This window comes from Ranitomeya variabilis, chromosome 2 (assembly GCF_051348905.1).
Source record: "Ranitomeya variabilis isolate aRanVar5 chromosome 2, aRanVar5.hap1, whole genome shotgun sequence".
Lineage (NCBI taxonomy): Eukaryota > Metazoa > Chordata > Amphibia > Anura > Dendrobatidae > Ranitomeya > Ranitomeya variabilis.
In genome coordinates, this window is record NC_135233.1 from 390,200,064 (window position 1) to 390,222,121 (window position 22,058).

Consider the following 22,058-nt stretch of genomic DNA (forward strand, 5'->3'; position numbering starts at 1 on the left):
GGCCGACTCAAGATAAATCAAATTTTTATGATCAGTCAAGACCACCACACGATGCTTAGCTCCCTCTAGCCAGTGTCGCCACTCCTCAAATGCCCACTTCATTGCCAACAACTCCCGATTACCAACATCATAATTTCGCTCAGCCGGCGAAAATTTTCTTGAAAAGAAGGCACATGGCTTAATCACAGAGCAATCAGAGCTTCTCTGTGACAAAACAGCCCCTGCTCCAATTTCAGAAGCATCAACCTCGACCTGGAAGGGAAGAGAGACATGTGGCTGACATAAAACTGGAGCCCAAGAAAACCGGCGCTTCAGCTCCTGAAAGGCCTCAACGGCCGCAGGAGACCAGTTAGTCACATCAGAACCCTTCTTGGTCAAATCCGTCAAAGGTTTAACCACACCAGAAAAATTAGCAATGAAGCGACGGTAAAAATTAGCAAAACCCAAGAACTTCTGAAGACTCTTAACCGATGTAGGTTGAGTCCAATCATGAATAGCCTGGACCTTGACTGGGTCCATCTCAATAGAAGAAGGAGAAAAAATAAAGCCCAAAAAGGAAACTTTCTGGACTCCGAAGAGACATTTGGAACCCTTCACAAATAAGGCATTGGCACGCAGGACCTGAAATACCATCCTGACCTGCTTCACCTGGGATTCCCAATCATCTGAAAATACCAAAATATCATCCAGATACACAATCATAAATTTATCCAGATATTCTCGGAAGATATCGTGCATGAAGGACTGAAACACAGAAGGGGCATTAGAAAGTCCAAAAGGCATCACCAAGTACTCAAAATGGCCTTCGGGCGTATTAAATGCTGTTTTCCATTCATCGCCCTGTTTTATACGCACAAGATTATACGCACCGCGAAGATCTATCTTGGTGAACCAACTAGACCCCCTAATCCGAGCAAACAGATCAGACAACAATGGTAAGGGATACTGGAATTTGACCTTGATTTTATTTAGAAGGCGATAATCTATACAGGGTCTCAACGAACCATCCTTCTTGGCCACAAAAAAGAATCCCGCACCAAGAGGGGACGAGGAGGGGCGAATATGTCCCTTCTCCAAAGACTCTTTTACATAGCTCCGCATAGCGGCATGCTCTGGTACAGACAAATTAAACAGTCGTCCCTTAGGGAACTTACTACCAGGAATCAAATTTATAGCACAATCACAATCCCTATGAGGAGGTAGGGCACTGGATTTGGGCTCATCAAATACATCCTGGTAGTCCGACAAAAATTCAGGGACTTCAGAAGGAGTAGAGGAAGCAATTGATACCAATGGAGCATCGCCATGAATTCCCTGGCAACCCCAACTCAACACAGACATTGCTTTCCAATCCAGGACTGGATTATGAGCCTGCAACCATGGCAGACCCAACACGACAACGTCATGCAAATTATATAATACAAGAAAGCGAATCACCTCCTGATGTGCAGGAGTCATACACATGGTCACCTGAGTCCAGTATTGAGGTTTATTCTTGGCCAATGGTGTAGCATCAATTCCCTTCAATGGAATAGGGAACTGTAATGGCTCAAGAATAAAACCACAGCGCTTGGCAAATGACAAATCCATCAGATTCAGCGCGGCACCTGAATCTACAAAAGCCATAACTGAGTAGGATGACAGAGAGCAAATCAAAGTAACAGACAAAATGAATTTAGGCTGTACAGTACCAATGGTGACAGATTTAGCGAAGTTTTTTGTACGCTTAGAGCATGCTGAGATAACATGAGCTGAATCACCACAGTAAAAGCACAACCCATTCTGACGTCTATGATTTTGCCGTTCAATTCTGGTCAGAGTCCTATCACATTGCATAGACTCAGGTTTCTGTTCAGAAAACACCGCCAGATGGTGCGCAGGTTTGCGCTCCCGCAAACGCCGATCAATCTGAATGGCCAAAGCCATTGACTCATTCAGACTCGCAGGCGTGGGGAACCCCACCATAACATTCTTAATGGCTTCAGAAAGACCTTCTCTGAAATTTGCAGCCAGGGCACACTCATTCCATTGAGTAAGCACCGACCATTTCCGAAATTTTTGACAATACACCTCAGCTTCCTCCTGACCCTGAGAGAGAGCCAGCAAGGCCTTTTCTGCCTGGTTCTCAAGACTAGGTTCCTCATAAAGCAATCCAAGTGCCAGAAAAAACGCATCCACATTCAGCAATGCAGGATCTCCTGGCGCCAGGGAGAAAGCCCAATCTTGAGGGTCGCCACGTAACAGGGAGATAACAATTCTAACTTGCTGAGCGGAATCACCAGAGGAACGAGGTCTCAAAGAAAGAAATAATTTACAATTATTCTTAAAATTCAGAAACCTAGATCTATCTCCAGAAAACAACTCAGGAATAGGTACATTAAGCTCAGACATAGGACTGTGAACAATAAAATCCTGAATGCCTTGCACCCTTTCAGCAAGATGATCCACACTAGAAGTCAGACTCTGAATATCCATGTCTGCAGCTGAACTCAAAGCCACCCAGAGATTAAGGGGATGAGAGAAGCTGGACAGACTGCAGCAAAGGGAGAGGAAAAAAAAAAAAAAATTGTACTCAGGACTTCTCTTATCCCACTTCTGCGATGCATTAAACACTTTTATGGCCTGTTGTACTGTTATGATCCTCAGTGGCTTAGGATCACAAATCTAACCAGCTAAGTAGAAGATAATAGGACGAGCTCTGGGGATGTGGTAACTGGACTGACCGCAAACCTGATCCTAACCGCAAACACTATAGGCAGCCGTGGAACGTTTCCTGAAATCCTAGACGTCTCTTCACGGCCTGAGAAACTGACTACCCCTAAAGAGAAAGTAAAGACCTCACTTGCCTCAGAGAAATAACCCCAGAGATATAGAAGCCCCCCCACAAATAATAACGGTGAGTTAAGAGGAAAAGACAAACGCAGAGATAAAACAGGTTGAGCAAATGAGGCCCGCTAACGCTAGATAGCAGAAAATAGCAAGGGATCTGTGCGGTCAGTAAAAAACCCTATGCAAAAATATCCACGCAGAGAATGCGAGAACCCCCACACCAACTAACGATGTGGGGGGAGCAACTCAGCACCCCAGAGCACCAGCAAACAAGGAAATCACATATTAGCAAGCTGGACAAAACTCATCATATACTAGGAAACATCTTGAACACAGATGAGCAAAAATAAGCAAACAAAACTTAGCTTCTCTTGAGAGACTGATAACGGATGTAGACAGGAGCAATCAGAATAGCACTGAATACAACGACAACAAGCAAGGAATGAAGGACCAGGTGGATTAAATAGGAAACCTGACTAGCAGATGACGAGACAGCTGATCCCAGCCAGAAACCTGCAAAATAACAAAAAGAGCCACCAGGGGGAGCCCAAAGAGAGTTCACAACAGCCTCCATTAGGCGAGACATGAATTGGGTCCCTTGATCAGTGAGCATCTCCCTGGGAAATCCTACACGTGAAAAGATAGCCAACAGGGCATCTGCCACCTTATCTGCCCTAGTTGACGACAGAGCTACTGCCTCTGGGTACCGGGTAGCGTAGTCTACCACAGTAAGGATGTATTGCTTTCCAGAGCTGCTGGGGACGGCCAGCGGGCCCACAATGTCCACCGCGATGCTCTGGAAAGGCTCCTCTATCACTGGCAAAGGGATCAGGGGAGCCTTAAGAGCAGGCCCCGCCTTCCCCACTCTGTGACAGGTGACACAGAAGCGGCAGTAGTTTGACACATCTGTCCCCATCTTAGGCCAATAGAAGTGTTGAGACAGCCGAGCCTTTGTTTTGCTGATCCCCAAGTGTCCAGCTAGCGGGATCTCATGGGCAATCCGTAACAACTCACTCCGGAATTGCTGCGGGACGACCAGCTGTCTTTCCCTCAACCACTCCTTTTGCGATTTTCCGGGTACTGTCTCCCGGTACAACCTTCCTCTTTCCCAGAACACCCTCTCCTTATCAGTCTCGGAGATGGGCGTCTCGGCGAGTTGTCTCAAACTCTCTAGGCTCACATCTGTGTGCAGAGCGGCCTGAAACTCCTGGCTAGGGGAAGCCAGAAGCGACGTCAGGGTCCCTTCCCCATGGGAACCCTCTGGAACCTGCTCTGGGTCCACCTCTGGTTCAGTCACAACGAGGACTGAGGAGGGTCCGGAAGGCAGACAGTTATCTGCGTCCCGGGTACTCTGACTGCAGGTGACAGCAGCTACGTAGGCTGTCTCCCCGGGGATTTCTACAGACCCATCAACCGACGCTGCTATGGGCTCTACCTCCCCATCCACCCCCATTACCTCAGGAGCAGTGCTACTTATGGGCCAGTTACCTTCCTCGGTGGCACTGGTCAATTGCATGGCATCACCTTCCTCACGGTTCCCATGTATCTCCCCATTTCCTGTAGCACCGACACTTGCCCCTGCTAGGGGTTCCTCAGCCGTCTCACTCCGCAGAGCGACGTGGCTGAGCACTCCTGTACCTATGGACACATCAACTTTCACAGAAGTGGGCACAGGTACAACATTTTCACCATCAATCCTAGGGAAAAAATGGTTATTAGATGCATCATTACAAGATAAAGCATGGTCAGGTAACACATGCGATTTCCCATCATTATCATCATCATCAGGGTTAACGTTACCCTTATTAGCAGATTGGGGAGGGGTGTCAGGGACGTAGTATGCAACCATCCTCCCCAAATCAGTCCCCAACAAAACATCAGTGGGCAAATTATCAGACAGCCCCACTTCCTTCACCCCGCTCCCAACACCCCAATCAATATAAACCCAGGCCATTGGCAAGGGACAGCTGATGCCCCCAATCCCAGTGACAGTTAGAGTTTTCCCCAGAATGATTTCTTCAGGGGCCGCCAGTTCGGGTCGGATGAGGGTTCGTTCAGCCCCGGTGTCCTTGAGGCCTGTAGCAACATGGCCTCCCACAGTGACGTGCTGTACGTTGTCACACACCCTCCCAGCCACACCACCCACCAAAAGAACTGCTGCATTAGGCCCTGGGGCCTTGGATTGGGAGTTCTTCGGCCTGTCTGGACAGTAGGGACTGATATGACCAGTCCGGTTGCAGACGAAACACTGTCGAGGATCGGTGGTAGGTCTGGTGCTGTTGGCTACGGGGACGGGACCTCTGGTGTGTTAGCTGGCAGGGGTACTGGCGTTGGTTGCAGGCTTACCCCCTCTCCAGCTGGTGGTGACTGGCTTCCGCACTTCCGAACTACGGTTGGCCTCATAGGCATCGGCAATCTGCGCTGCTTTCGTCACGTCTTTGGGTTCTCAGTCCATCACGAACTGTCGCACCTCAGCTGGGCAAAGATGTAAGAACTGGTCTTTGATCATCAGGTCTCGCAGCTGTGCAAAGGTGGTCACTGACAGTCCTTGGGTCCACTGGTCAAAGTGGGTCCCCAGTCCATGTGCCACATCACTGTAACTGTCGTGTGGGCCACGTTGGAGGTTCCGGAACTTTCTACGGTACACCTCGGGTGTAAGCTGGTACTTGGCTATCAGAGCCCGCTTGATGGCCTCATAGTCACCATCTTGTTCTTGAGGGAGGGCAGCAAACGCCTCCAGAGCTTTGCCTCTCAGCCCTGGTGTCAGGTATCGGGCCCATTCATCTGTAGGCAGCCGATACTGTCTGCAGGCTTTCTCAAATGCCCGCAGAAAAGTGTCCAAGTCCCCGTCCTTTTCCATAACAGGAAAGTGATCGGGCCGGGGCTTCGGTATCTGAGCGCTGCTGGGCTCATGGCTGGACTGGGACGACCCCTGCATTTGCAGTCGGGCTAATTGCAGCTGCTACTCCCGCTCCTGGTATTGCTGGATCAGCTGCCGACGTCCATCACGGTCATTGGCGGGGAGTAGTTCCAAGACAGCCAGCAGACTGGGGTCCAAACCGCCCTGGTTGCTGGTAGGGCCCATATTCAGTGGTTGGACCTCTGCTGCAGCACCATGTTCGCTTGTGCTGGCTTCTGCGGCCACTGGGCTCTGAGAGTGGTCTAGAGCGGCTTACCATTGCACCAGAACTGCGACCAGTTGGGCTTTGTTTTGGCCTGCAAAGTCAATGTGCTCTGACTTGCATAAGGCAATAAGGGTGTCTCTGGTCTGCTGGTCATAACAGGTTTCTCCCAGCACAACCATGGTTGCCAAATAAAAGATAGGACAGAAAAACGAAGAGAAAGGGAAGGGATAATTACCAGTACACACAATTGTCTCTGGACTAATAAACACTGAGTTCGTTCTCCAAACTTAATTGCGCAGAGTCCTCGCAAGAACTTTGCAAGTTTTTAGTGAGAGGAATGATTGCTCAAACCAAATCACTAATGCTCTAATATCCCACCGCCTTGCCACCAATTTGTCATGAATCCACACCGCTGCACCCAATTTGTCATGATTCACGGATCGCGTGACTTTAGGCCAACAGACGGCTATCACATGTGCAGGGGGGCTTATCTTAGTTATCCCTCCACTGCTACAATGTGATGAAAAAACACACACAAGGCTATTGACCTCTTAGTTTACCGCAGGGGCTTATTTTAGGCATCCCACTGCTCTTCGATATACCACGAACTGCAGGGATTTATGTATATCCCGCTTATAGTTCCACTTAAAACTTGCAGCTCTCTAGCGCCCCCCCTTTCTCTCAGGTCAGATTAGGTACTGCACCTAGGGTGATTAGTCGCCAGAAAGGCTGCCTGCTTTGTACTGGCTATTGGGCACGCTGCAGCGAGGCAATATAAATACTCCCACTCAGGCAGGAACAATAATTATCAACGCCGCAGTCGCTACCACGACTCCCAACTACCCAGTACAGCGGTATGCTGCCACCAGCTCAGCTTCGATTAAACGGGTCCGAAGCTAACCCCAAACAGTAGCGTAATTCCCTTCAGAAGGCTTAAGGTACGTTTTAGAAACGGAAACTAGTAATTTATATATTTTACTCCGAAAAGGCAGTGTTTACAAAAGACATATAAGGATGTTACAATATGAGACAATTGAAAATGTACAAGGTAATTATAAAAATAACAGGGATTAAATAAGAAAGGTAAAACTCACATGTTCTCAGTTATTCAGGCAAAACCATGCTGGCAGGCAGACCCCAGATGTCCCAGTGCATAGTACAGCTCCTCAGGCAAAAAACTCTGCTGACTCTCTGGGCTGGGTTAAGAGTAGAGACTTATATACTCTAGCCTCGGGGCATCACTAAAGGGCTGGTTAATTATATTCACTGAGGTCAGAGATCTTTACATTTTGAGACTCTGGAGACAAAGACATTTCTGACTGCTAAGGGAGGGACCATAGGTGGCTTAGCAGGATTGGTCACCAGGTTAAAGCCACACCCTGCTCACACACAAGCTTCAGGTTACCCATTGAAAAGAAAAGCTAAACCCTGAAGAGAAGGGGGGGTCAACGCCCACCCTATAGGTGCTGGAAATGAGAGACTACAACTTATATTATACTAGATTGTGGCCCGATTCTAACGCATCGGGTATTCTAGAATATGCATGTCCCCGTAGTATATGGACAATGATGATTCCAGAATTCGCGGCAGACTGTGCCCGTCGCTGATTGGTCGAGGCAACCTTTATGACATCATCGTCGCCATGGCAACCATTCTAACATCTACGTCGATACTGTGCCCGTCGCTGATTGGTCGAGGCCTGGCGGCCTCGACCAATCAGAGACGCGGGATTTCCAGGACAGACAGACAATTAAACCCTTAGACAATTATATATATAGATTTCATACAATATCATGACGTAGAAATCCCGCGTCTCTGATTGGTCAAGGCCGCCAGGCCTCGACCAATCAGCGACGGGCACAGTATCGACGTAGATGTCATAATGGTTGCTATGGCGACGATGATGTCATAAAGGTTGCCTCGAAAAATCAGCGACGGGCACAGTCTGCCGCGAATTCTGGAATCATCATTGTCCATATACTACGGGGACATGACTCCACCTTACCTCTCACTAGGACATCACTGCCTCACTGTGACATCATTAGCTTCTCCCATAACTCCACCTTACCTCTCACTATGACATCACTGCCTCATTGTGACATCATTAGCTTCTCCCATAACTCCACCTTACCTCTCACTAGGACGTCCCTGCCTCACTGTGACATCAAAAGCTTCTTCCATAACTCCACCTTAACTCTCACTGTGACATCACTGCCTCACTGTGATATCACTGCTTGTCTCATAACTCCACCTTACCTCTCATTATGACATCACTGCCTCACTGTGACATCACTGCTTCTCCCATAACTCCACCTTACCTCTCACTATGACATCCCTGCCTCACTGTTACATCACTAGCTTCTCCCATAACTCCACCTTACCTCTCACTGTGACATCACTGCCTCACTGTGATATCACTGCTTCTCCCATAACTCCATCTTACCTCTCACTATGACATCACTGCCTCACTGTTACATCACTAGCTTCTCCCATAACTCCACCTTACCTCTCACTGTGACATCACTGCCTCACTGTGATATCACTGCTTCTCTCATAACGCCACCTTACCTCTCATTATGACATCACTGCCTCACTGTGACATCACTGCTTCTCCCATAACTCCATCTTACCTCTCACTATGACATCACTGCCTCACTGTGACATCACTAGCTTCTCTCATAACACCACCTTACCTCACTTAGTACATCACTGCCTCACTGTGACATCACTGCTTCTCCCATAACTCCACCTTACCTCACTATGACATCACTGCCTCACTGTGACATCACTAGCTTCTCTCATAACACCACCTTACCTCTCACTATGACATCACTGCCTCACTATGACATCACTAGCTTCTCCCATAACTCCACCTTACCTCTCACTATGACATCACTGCCTCACTGTGACATCATTAGCTTCTCCCATAACTCCACCTTACCTCTCACTATGACATCACTGCCTCACTGTGACATCATTAGCTTCTCCCATAACTCCACCCTACCTCTCACTATGACATCACTGCCTCACTGTGACATCACTGCCTCACTGTGACATCATTAGCTTCTCCCAAAACTCCACCTTACCTCTCACTATGACATCACTGCCTCACTGTGACATCACTGCGACATCACTGCTTCTCCCATAACTCCACCTTACCTCTCACTATGACATCACTGCCTCTCTGTGACATCACTGCTTCTCCCATAACTCCTCCTTACCTCTCACTATGACATCACTAGCTTCTCCCATAACTCCACCTTACCTCTCACTATGACATCACTGCCTCTCTGTGACATCACTGCTTCTCCCATAACTCCTCCTTACCTCTCACTATGACATCACTAGCTTCTCCCATAACTCCACCTTACTCCTCACTAGGACGTGACTTACTTTATAACGAGATCTTGTAAAGCCATTAACCAACCTGTGTAGAATAAGGTGTATACACCTCAGACATGTATACTCCGTAGGTGGATATTTCCCCGGTGGTAGAGGGCAGTCATCTGTATATGTATAACCGTACATAACCGTAGCATGCATCAGATTAATGCCAGTCTATGTCTATGGAGCTGACTGTGGTGTTTATGTCGGGGTAAAGGGTGAGAATTACGCGGCTGTTCCAGGATTCTGGCAGCAGCTTCTCTACAGCTCCACAAACCTTTGCAAAGATGGAACTTGTGACTTGTGAAGTTTTTAGGAGAGAAAGCATCCACCTTGTGAGTCAGCTTGTATCTGGAACAACTTTTCTGCAGGCTGTAAAGTGAGACACTTTATCTGGGATCGACCTGCAGTGCAGCTATTGGGCCACTAGATGTCAGCACCAGTGGAAATGGCAAAATTGCTGAATTTCTGAAGATGTGAAAAAGAAGAAATTAAGAAAAAAAAGTAACAAAAACCCTTACACTACTGTAATAGTGGGGACAAAGCAAAACCGATATGGCGGTGCCTGTGTCTCCTACCTAACCCTTCCCTTGCAGTGTGTGCTTCACTTATATCAATCTGACAACATTCACAATTGATTTTTGGGCAAAGGGTCCAAAAAAAAAAAAAAAAGCGTCCATCACTCATTCCCCTGAGTACCGGCAAATTCAATCAGCTGCTGGACGGTGGACAGAATAATCTGCGCAGCGTAATGAAGAGCGCTCATGTAAGCGAACACGGGAGACATCTGTCATTTTAATTAGTAACGAGTAAGTGATCCGGGCCGCGTCTGATTTCCCTGTATAATAATCACAGCGCAGAGACGGCCGCCATGGTGCCAACGTCGCTGTGGGCGCAGGTGAGAGCGCTGGCGTCCGGCCGCACGAGATACCAGACCTCGGCCTCCGGTACAGGCACTGCCGGACGAAGACATCAGGGTCCGCTCCGATGCCGGCCAAGCAACAAACACCTTCAGCATCTCTGCTTACTGCCAATGAATGGGGATCACCCTTCTCTTCATAGTCAGAGGCCAAAAACCAGTCCTGACCCAATGCTTCTCCCTGCTGGGGGTCTGTTACAAGTAACAGCACAGCCTATCCCAGGAGCTGAATATAATATCAGCAGGGCACATCTCCGGTGCTGATGGCTCGTTACAATGTTTCAGCGCAAAATATTTATCTCATAGAGAATTGTCTAAACTCGATATAATTCCAACAAATAGGGGGATTATTGAACAGAGCGGGGGGCTTAGAAAAGTATTTTTAATTACAATTATATTCATGTAAGTAACAATTATATATACTTTATTTATTAAATGCATGTAACTGGGGCATAAACATTTTTTGCAATAAGTTTTATTTTTTTTTTTAAATGTTACACCATTTGGCTTTTACATGTTCTCTGCTATCCTGAACATTCAACTCTGATGTTATCATAAATCAGCAGGACATATGTAGTCGTGCCAATATATTTACCTGTGTATTGATGTACACTGCTTCAGCTGACCTCCTTTTTGTCTGTTTTTTGTGGTTTCAGGCACCTTTTTAAATTTTATTGTTAATATCTGTGTGAATTTTAACTTTTGTTGAAATAAAGTGTCTTTTAATTTTAATTATTTTGCAATTTGCAAACACTTCTTGATCCTTATGCTGTATCCTTACTATGGGATCAGTATATTTATGAAACATTGAATGTAGCAAAATTTCCATGTTCAGGGCACACGTGACGATGTATAGACAGAGGGTTTGACCACAGCCCTAGACATAACAGGTGTATAATAAAGTGTGAATGCAGCTCTGGATGTAACTGGAGTACAGTAAATTGTGAACGCAGCTCTGGATGTGACTGCAGTATAGTAAAGTGTGAACACAGCTCTGGATGTGACTGGAGTATAACAAAGTGTGAACACAGCTGTGGATGTGACTGGAGTATAGTAAAGTGTGAACGCAGCTCTAGATGTGACTGGAGTAAAGTGTGAATGCAGCTCTGGATGTGACTGAAGTATAATAAAGTGTGAACGCAGCTCTGAATGTGACTGGAGTATGATAAAGCGTCAATGCAGCTCTGGATGTGACTGGAGTATAATAAAGTGTGAACGCAGCTGTGGATGTGACCGGAGTATAGTAAAGTGTGAACACAGCTCTGGATGTGACTGGAGTATAGTAAAGTGTCAATGCAGCTCTGGGTGTGACTGGAGTATAGTAAAGTGTGAATGAAGCTCTGGATGTGACTGGAGTATAGTAAAGTGTGAATGCAGCTCTGGATGTGACTGGAGTATAGTAAAGTGTCAATGCAGCTCTGGGTGTGACTGGAGTATAATAAAGTGTGAATGAAGCTCTGGATGTGACTGGAGTATAGTAAAGTGTGAATGCAGCTCTGGATGTGACTGGAGTATAGTAGAGTGTGAACGCAGCTCTGGATGTGACTGGAGTATAGTAAAGTGTCAACGCAGCTCTGGATGTGACTGGAGTATAATAAAGTGTGAATGCTGCTCTGGATGTGACTGGAGTATAGTAAAATGTGAATGCAGCTCTGGGTGTGACTGGAGTATAATAAAGTGTGAATGCAGCTCTGGATGTGACTGGAGTATAGTAAAGTGTGAACGCAGCTCTGGATGTGACTGGAGTATAGTAGAGTGTGAAGGCAGCTGTGGATGTGACTGGAGTATAGTAAAGTGTGACCGCAGCTCTGGATGTGACTGGAGTATAGTAAAGTGTCAAAGCAGCTCTGGATGTGACTATAGTAGTCCATCACGCACATGACGGCGTGCCGCCATTGTGTTGAGCGTTTCTGCGCCCAAACGTCTTACCTTGAGAACTTTCTTCAGAAAGGCAGATAGACACTTCATCGTGCCGGTCGTTTTCTTCCACCACCCCGGCCACTGGATCCTCCGACGGCGTCAAGGAGGCAGATTCCAGCTGTTCAGGGAAGGTGGCGGGACCCCCGCGGGGAGGGGGGACCTCGATGCCCATTAATCGATATTTTCTTCTTCTATTCCCGATCCACGTCTGCAGAGATAAGACACCAACGTGACCCCGAGAGAACGGACAGAAGTCCTGCTGCGCTTCCTACAGAGGCGGCTTTATAATTACCGTATACTGTGTCAGTATCAGAGGTGCAACCGGCGACAATGTGGAAGGCAAATAACGGCGCACCATTCACTGCGTACAACCCTATCCGTACAATGGCCGCTGCCGGCACATACACCGTGCCATACAAGTGTGCCATGGTCCCAGTGCAGACGATGACACGCTTCATCTTCTGTAGTCACATGTGAAGATCAGTGGTGGCTCCGCTGATCTGCGCCCCCTCCTCCGCTGATCTGCGCCCCCTCCTCCGCTGATCTGCGCCTCCTCCTCCGCTGATCTGCGCCCCCTCCTCCGCTGATCTGCGCCCCCTCCTCCGCTGATCTGCGCCCCCTCCTCTGCTGATCTGCGCCCCCTCCTCCGCTGATCTGCACCCCCTCCTCCGCTGATCTGCACCCCCTCCTCCGCTCTGCTGATCTGTGCCCCCCTCCGCTGATCTGCACCCCCCGCTGATCTGCACCCCCCTCCGCTGATCTGCGCCCCCTCCTCCGCTGATCTGTGCCCCCCTCCGCTGATCTGCGCCCCCGCACCTGCAGCCAGCACTATATTTAGCAGCACAGACAGGATAAGTAAGTGGTTTACCAGGACGGTTATTTATTATACAAGACCAAAAATCTATTTCAGGCCTCGCTGGCCGGAGCCTCATACAATATTAACGGCTTTTCTTGGAGAAAAAAAAAATCACGTTCAGCTTCAAATCTGCTTTATGTTCCCCAGAGTTCACCGCAGCCTCATAAGCAATTCCTGCTGTAACGTTCCCTGCGTCCAGAGTCCTCAGCCGGGAAATCTGCAGCCTGGACATTTACTGATAACTCCAACTATATATTTACACCCTGCAAAAAACAGAGCGGCTTTATCTGTGCCGTATAGCAGAGCCGACTCGGTGTTCAGCGACCCAAAAACAATGTAGGTAAGACCGAACAATGTCTGATACATTAGGATAAGCATCATATATGCAGTCATGCCAAAAGTGTGGGCACCCTTGGAATTGTTACAGAAATTTAAGTATTTCTCCCAGGACATTATTGCAATTACGCATGTTTTCTTGAACATATGTTGTAAACATGTATATAAGAATATAACTACTATAATACTGCTCCTATATACAAGAATATAACTACTATAATACTGTTCCCTATGTAGAAGAATATAACTACTATAATACTGCCCCTATATACAAGAATATAACTACTATAATACTGCCCCTATGTACAAGAATATAACTACTATAATACTGCTCCTATATACAAGAATATAACTACTATAATACTGCTCCTATGTACAAGAATATAACTACTATAATACTGCTCCTATGTACAAGAATATAACTACTATAATACTGCTCCTATGTACAAGAATATAACTACTATAATACTGCTCCTATGTACAAGAATATAACTACTATAATACTGCCCCTATATACAAGAATATAACTACTATAATACTGCCCCTATGTACAAGAATATAACTACTATAATACTGCTCCTATGTACAAGAATATAACTACTATAATACTGCCCCTATGTACAAGAATATAACTACTATAATACTGCCCCTATGTACAAGAATATAACTACTATAATACTGCTCCTATGTACAAGAATATAACTACTATAATACTGCCCCTATGTACAAGAATATAACTACTATAATACTGCTCCTATGTACAAGAATATAACTACTATAATGCTGCCCCCTATGTACAAGAATATAACTACTATAATACTGCTCCTATGTACAAGAATATAATTACTATAATACTGCCCCTATGTACAAGATTATAACTACTATAATACTGCTCCTATGTAGAAGAATATAACTACTACAATGCTGCCCCCTATGTACAAGAATATAACTATTATAATACTGCACCTATTTACAAGAATATAACTACTATAATACTGATCCCACGTACAAGAATATAACTACTATTATACTGACCCCTATGTACAAGAATATAACTACTATAATACTGCCCCTATGTACAAGAATATAACTACTATAATACTGCCCCTATGTACAAGAATATAACTACTATAATACTGCCCCTATATACAAGAATATAACTACTATAATACTGCTCCTATATACAAGAATATAACTACTATAATACTGCCCCTATGTACAAGAATATAACTACTATAATACTGCTCCTATGTACAAGAATATAACTACTATAATACTGCTCCTATGTACAAGAATATAACTACTATAATACTGCTCCAACGCCAAGAATATATCTACTATAATACTGCCTTCTATGTACAAGAATATAACTACTATAATACTGCTCCCTATGTACAAGAATATAACTACTATAATACTGCTCCTATGTACAAGAATATAACTACTATAATACTGCTCCTATGTACAAGAATATAACTACTATAATACTGCTCCTATATACAAGAGTATAACTACTATAATACTGCTCCTATGTACAAGAATATAACTACTATAATACTGCCATATGGGTAAGAATTTGGTTTGCTTCGGTGAGCGGAGTGTAATACGTTGCATGTATGAGAGTGATATGATGATACGCTGCGTCTTAATCACTTACCCTTACTATTTCACAGTCCACGTTCAGGTTGGAGGCCACGGCTTCGATCTTCTCCCGGCACACAGACCCCAGACTCGTCATCCCATGGTCCCAGTACTTCTTCAGCTGAGCGAGGTCGTGGTCACTGAACTGAGTGCGGTCTTGGAGCTGAGGAAACAGTGGAAGCTCCTATTACAATGCTGTGCAAATTAATTGGGACAAAGCAAAAAAAAAAAACACATATTTTTGAATATTTAATAATAAAATGTTATAATGCACTGTTTATCATGCGTTCTTTGGTTGTACACTCCATTTTGCCAAGACGTCTCTTCACAATGCTCCACACATTTTCTATAGGATTTGAGTCTGGTGAATTGCTGGTCCGGTCCAGAACTTATACTTTATTTTCTTCCAGGAATTTCTTCACACACTTGGAATTGTGGCATGGAGCCAAATCTTGTTGGAATGTCCCTTCAAATTTACGCATGAATGGCACAATAAAACGTCTATGTATTTCGATGAATTCATCATACCATCAATGGGAAATAAGCTCCCTGTACCATCAGCTGTAAAAAAAAAAGCCCCAAAATATCTGTTTTTGAGGATGTTTTACAGCTTGTGGAATATGATCAGCTCGCAATGGTTCACTTGTACCCTTGAACAAAAAGATGGGTTTCATCACTGAAAATTACCTTTTTCCACTGGCTAGTTGACCAAGATTTATAATCATCATCATCCTCCTTTTCCTTCTGGTCACGGATCAGATTTCCATCAGACAAACATAACATTTTTTTGCATACTGCAACATTGTAACAGAGCATGTGATATTATGTATCCAGCGTACTCAATCCTCTCTGTGCTGAGCAGTCTGGTGTATTTTACTTATGTTACATTGTAGCAAACCCTCAGCTGTGAGCAGTAATCAGCCTGAGTAGATTTGTCAGCATCTAAATGTAAAAGCAACAATGTCTCCATCTTGAAAGATGTGAAGGAGTAAAACACAATGCGGCCATCACATGGTGAAGGCTTCTCGCTGACCCGCATCATCTCCGTTCACGTGAGCTCGGACAATAGATGCGTCACTGCGTTCCCTGACTTTCGGCGTTTCTGCTGGATTTCCTCGCTCATCCCACACTCAGCAGAACGTCTGGCAGGGAAATAAGAGATCAGCGGCTGATTGTTCCTGGATAATACGCCGGAGCAGCGGGACGCGTTCTTATGTTGTGGAGGAGCGAGCGGCGGCACAATGGAAGGTGCGAGCTCGTCTACAACCTGAGACTAATCTGCCTAATCAATGTTTTGCCTCCTGTCGCAGTATTTTCCCTTCTCCTCAGTTATTTACACGGATCGGCGGCACTTGAAAGGCAGCCATTAAGTCAGGCGGCTTCCTGGGCACAGCGCGGCTACCATTGCATTTCGCTCCAGCACAAAACACCTGGAGAAATCGACCCCGGAAACTTGCACCGATGGAATCTGCGTCTATAGAATGCAGAATATTCGCTGCATGTACATCCTTCCTTCTCTTACACCACTCCTCATTTCTATCTTGGCGCACTTTCCACCACAGCTACATCGTTCCTGGAGTAGAGCATCGGACCCCCATCTAATATGTGCCATGTGTAACACTGGGGTACACGGCTGCCGCCTCTGATACAATATGGCCCCAGTTTCCCCACGTCACCCGCTCATTTCCAGGTTTTTATTCACACTACGCGGAGATTCTGGCGCAGATTTCGTATCCGCGCGGTTCCTTCTGCTGTAAAATTGTTATAGTAACTAACTATAAATCCAATATTCCCTCCACATATTTCCTGAGCTCTGATGCAAATATTGGTCACATGTCCGACAACGTAGGGGACAAACGCAGCAGACGTAGGCAAGTCCACAGGCAGCCATTACTTCTAGGAAGACACTTTTTGCGCCTCTGATACAGGAACGGCAGAAGTCGCACATCTGATTTCCATAGTTCAGCTGAGCGGCCAGGATGCAGAGATATAAGGACGCCGCTCACACGCGACGCAGAGTGGGAGCGCCAAGCATCACACTTACAACTGTATCGGCATCCTGGAGACCAGTGATAGGGCCCAAACAAAGGGCCACAGGGACCTGAGAGAGGGCCCAGACACCGGGCCACAGAGAACAGGGATAGGACCCTGACACCGGGCCACAGAGACCAGGGATAGGGCCCTGACACCGATCCACAGAGACGAGGGATAGAGCCCAGACACTGAGACCAGGGATAGGGCCCAGACACCGGGCCACAGAGACCAGGGAGAGGGCCCAGACACCAAGCCACAGAGGCCAAGGATAGGACCTAGACACCGGGCCACCGAGACCAGGGAGAGGGCCCAGACACCGGGCCACCGAGACCAGGGAGAGGGCCCAGACACCAAGCCACAGAGACCATGGTTAGGACCTAGACACCGGGCCACCGAGACCAGGGAGAGGGCCCAGACACCGGGCCACAGAGAACAGGGATAGGGCCCAGACACCGGGCCACCGAGACCAGGGATAGGACCTAGACACCAGGCCACAGAGACCAGGGATAGGACCCAGACACCAGGCCACAGAGACCAGGGATAGGATCCAGACACCGAGCCACAGAGATCAGGGATAGGACCCAGACACCGGGCCACAGAGACAAGGGATAGGATCCAGACTCCGAGCCACAGAGGCCAGGGATAGGGCCCAGACACTGAGCTACAGAGACCAGGGATAGGGCCCAAACACCGAGCTACAGAGACCAGGGATAGGGAGCAGACACAGGACCACAGAGACCAGGGATAGGGCCCAGACACCGAGCTACAGAGACCAGGGATAGGGAGCAGACACAGGACCACAGAGACCAGGGATAGGGCCCAGACACCGAGCTACAGAGACCAGGGATAAGGAGCAGACACAGGGCCACAGAGACCAGGGATAGGGTCCAGACACAGAGATAAGGGATAGGGCCCAGATACCGAGCCACAGAGACCAGGGATAGGGAGCAGACACTGGGCCACAGAGACCAGGGATCGGACCCAGACACCGGGCCACAGAGACCAGGGATAGGACCCAAACACCGAGACACAGGACTAGGGATAGGACCCAGACACCGGGCCACAGAGACCAGGGATAGAGCCCAGACACCGGGCCACAGAGACCAGGGATAGGGCCGGGACACAGAGACCAGGGATAGGGCCCAGACACCGGGCCACAGAGACCAGGGATAGGACCCAAACACCGAGACACAGGACTAGGGATAGGACCCAGACACCGGGCCACAGAGACCAGGGATAGAGCCCAGACACCGGGCCACAGAGACCAGGGATAGGGCCGGGACACAGAGACCAGGGATAGGGCCCAGACACCGAGCCACAGAGACCAGGGATAGAGCCCAGACAACGAGCCACAGAGACCAGGGATAGGGCCCAGACACCGAGCCACAGAGACCAGGGATAGGGCCCAGACACCGAGCCACAGAGACCAGGGATAGGGCCCAGACACCGAGCCACAGAGACCAGGGATAGGGCCCAGACACCGAGCCACAGAGACCAGGGATAGGGCCCAGACACCGAGCCACAGAGGCCAGGGATAGGGCCCAGACACAGAGACCAGGGATAGAGACCAGACACAGAGACCAGGGTTAGTACCTAGACACCGGGCCACACAAAACCAGGGAGAGCGCACAAAACTCCAGTACACAGCAGCCCGGAAACGTCGCATTCAGCTGATTACAGTCGACACAAACCTTCAGTTCTTAAAAGAAACCTGTAGCAATGAACATTTAGAGAAAGCTTTTGTATAATGTGTATTTTATATGAATAAATGTTTATGCTGAGCTTAGGAGTCCAGTGGGCGGTCCTCATCAGTGATTGGCAGCCATCTCCTTGCAGTCACATACAGAAGGCTGTCAATCATGTATTAGGACCGCCCACTGGACTCCTAAGCATAACATGCTGCCTGCAGAGCAGACCCATATGCGGTGTGACGTTCCCCCTACATCTCGGCTTTCCTGCTTCCTCCAGGGTCTCTACGTCTCTGATTAGTGCTCGGCTGTGATCTGTTCATTATTTGGGGAAATCTCTGAGATAAACTCACTCACTGTTCTTTTCCGCGAGCACTCTGTAATCCAAGGCACGGTGAGGTTTCCTGATATCTGCGGGGAGAAAGGGGCAAGTTACAACCTCCAGACATGGACGACACTACATACAGGACAATCAGAAGTCCAATATTCCTTTCCTAAAATACTCTGTGCTGCTGTGATGACCTTCCTCATGTCAGTGTGCAGCTCTCAGTCTATGACCTCCCACCGGGTCAGCTAACTCATCTCTGGAAATACTCTGTGCTGCTGGAGACCCCATAGTGCCGCTGTATAACCAGCCGGTCTGTGACCCCACACAGGATTAGCATTTATTTCCTGACATACTCTGTGCTGCTGGGGAACCCTGCTCCTTGCACTATGTAACTGGCGACCACCCACTTTTCTTTCCACCCCTTACATCATGTCATGTCCACCACAAGACCAGTGCACCCCTCTCCTGAAATACTCTGTACAGTTCGCAGGACTCCGAGCTGCAGGAGTACGGTGTTCTGAGAGCAGAGATTGAAAGTTACATTACGGACAGAGGAGCGGGGTCCACAGCAGCACAGAGCATTTCAGGAATGAGAGTACATGATCCTTTGGGAAGTTGTAGACTCAAAGTTACATTGTGAAAGAAGCTGGGTCTCCCTGCAGCGCAGAGTATTTCAGCAGAGGAATGTGCAGGTCTTATAGGGGTCACCAGACAGAGTTACATAGTGGAAGGAAGAGTCCCCAGCAGGCAGCACAGAGTATTTCAGGGGAGAGTACTGATCTTATAAAAGGTCATAATGGATAGAGGTGGATCCCTGCAGCGCAGAGTATTTCAGCAGCGGAATGTGCAGGTCTTATAAGAGTCACCAGACAGAGCGTTACATAGTGGAAGGAAGAGTCCCCAGCAGGCTGCACAGAGTATTTCAGGAGAGGTTTGTACTGAGGTCACAGAGAGTTATATAAACACTCACTGACGTCAGCACAATATTATCCTTTAATACTCTGTGATTTTTTTTTTTTAGAAATAATCAAAAACTGATGACCAAACTAAAACCCTCATCAGCACCTCAAAAGGGTCTGCACCGCGCCCATGGCAGCATGCTATCAGCCCCGCTGCGTTCTGGCTCCGGGCCCTTTACCTGGTAGTTGTTTGGGGTGGGCATCATCCCTCCGGGCTGAGCGGCTATGCTGTAGTGTCGGTGCAGGCTGCTCCGCGCGGCGTTGTGCCCGGGGTATTGTGTGCTGCTTGTGTTGTGTGCTGAGGTATTCGGGGGCATGTAGTAGTCACTGCTGTGATACATTGTATTCTCGGCTGGCTCTCTCGTGTTGGGTTGGTGGATTTTGGCACCTCCTGTCCGTACAGGGACCGGCGACAGCGCTGACTTTTCGGGCGGTGAACTGTTGCTTTCCCTGAACCTTGAGCAGAGTTGGTTCTGAGCCCCCATGGACGCCAGTTCTTCCTCGCGGGCGTATTCGTCATTGACGTCACCCGTCTCCATAGCTATGGAGAAGCAGTTACTCTCTGGCGGACGTGGTCTCTCCTCTAGTCCTGCACTCAGCGTTCTGGAGGAATGCTCGCCAGGCGCTAAGGAAAACACTTCCCGGATCTCCAGGTTACTCAGACCACAGGCCGAGTCCCTGGGCCGCTGCCCGGTGGACAATTGAGGGATGGGGCTCACATTTGGCTGCTCGGGCTTGTGCAAGCGTTGCCCCCCACGAGCCTCTGCTACATTTTTCACTGACCAAGTCATTGTCTTTTGAGGGGCAATTCTCTCGATCATCTGACTAGAGCCCCCAAAGTTTCTCTTGGCAGAATACATGGAGATGCTTGGATTTGCCACATTTTGTGGACGAGGCAACATCACAGTCTTTTCTGCAGTCGGCTGCATCGGGGCTTTGACCACAGGAGTCGGTCGCTGCAACGGAGCCTGCAGCTTGTGATACTCAGCCTCAGTCCTCACTGGCGTCCTCTGCAGGGTGGGCTTCTTGAGATCAGGCTTAGGGCTGGTGGTCTGAGCGGTGGTCCCTGCTCTAGAAGAGCTGTTTGGACTGTACACACAAGTCATCATGAGGTCCCCTCCAGAGGAAGTCCGGGGGGGCGGCAGACTACGGGGGATGTTTGGTACAGTTCTCACAGTTGCCTCTTGGGGACGTGATGGTGAATTAGACACGGAGCCTGGTAACTGTCCTCCAGTCTCCACGTAACTCTTACTGCTCAACTTCCTCCGCTTGTTACCCACCCAGGTCTGGAAATTAAGGAAATGGGACGGTTATGTGATAACACAAGAGAGATACAAAATAGTCACCAAACTATGGAAACATTAGTGATGGCGCCGCAGTGCACTGTGGAAATATGCAAATACATTACTGATCCTGAGTGAGTTACATCCTGTATTATACTGCGGAGCTGCACTCACTATTCTGCTGGTGCAGTCACTGTGCACATACATTACTGATCCTGAGTTACATCCTGTATTATACCCCAGAGCTGCACTCACTGTTCTGCTGGTGCAGTCACTGTGTACATACATTACATTACTGATCCTGAGTTACATCCTGTATTATACTCCAGAGCTGCACTCACTATTCTGCTGGTGCAGTCACTGTGTACATACATTACATTACTGATCCTGAGTTACATCCTGTATTATACTCCAGAGCTGCACTCACTATTCTGCTGGTGCAGTCACTGTGTACATACATTACATTACTGATCCTGAGTTACATCCTGTATTATACCCCAGAGCTGCACTCACTGTTCTGCTGGTGCAGTCACTGTGTACATACATTACATTACTGATCCTGAGTTACATCCTGTATTATACTCCAGAGCTGCACTCACTATTCTGCTGGTGCAGTCACTGTGTACATACATTACATTACTGATCCTGAGTTACAGCCTGTAATATACCCCAGAGCTGCATTCACTATTCTGCTGGTGGAGTCACTGTGTACATACATTACATTACTGATCCCGAGTTACATCCTGTATTATACCC

General features: G+C 47.7%; 1 protein-coding gene across 7 annotated transcripts in view; it reads right to left on the reverse strand.

The window, feature by feature from the left end:
- The window catches only part of HDX (highly divergent homeobox), a 64,393-nt gene that overhangs the window by 36,456 nt on the left and 5,879 nt on the right, over positions 1 to 22,058 (reverse strand). For 6 of the 7 annotated variants that reach the window (XM_077286465.1, XM_077286461.1, XM_077286462.1 and 3 more), the window contains 4 exons: positions 20,199 to 21,305; positions 19,090 to 19,143; positions 15,027 to 15,173; positions 12,187 to 12,385 (listed from right to left, as the gene is read on the reverse strand). In XM_077286465.1, coding sequence (XP_077142580.1) covers positions 12,187 to 12,385; positions 15,027 to 15,173; positions 19,090 to 19,143; positions 20,199 to 21,305 — 1,507 coding nt within the window. Of the gene's footprint in view, positions 1 to 9,612; positions 9,807 to 12,186; positions 12,386 to 15,026; positions 15,174 to 19,089; positions 19,144 to 20,198; positions 21,306 to 22,058 lie in introns of those variants that run through there. The other variant, XM_077286467.1, reaches the window with a different exon arrangement.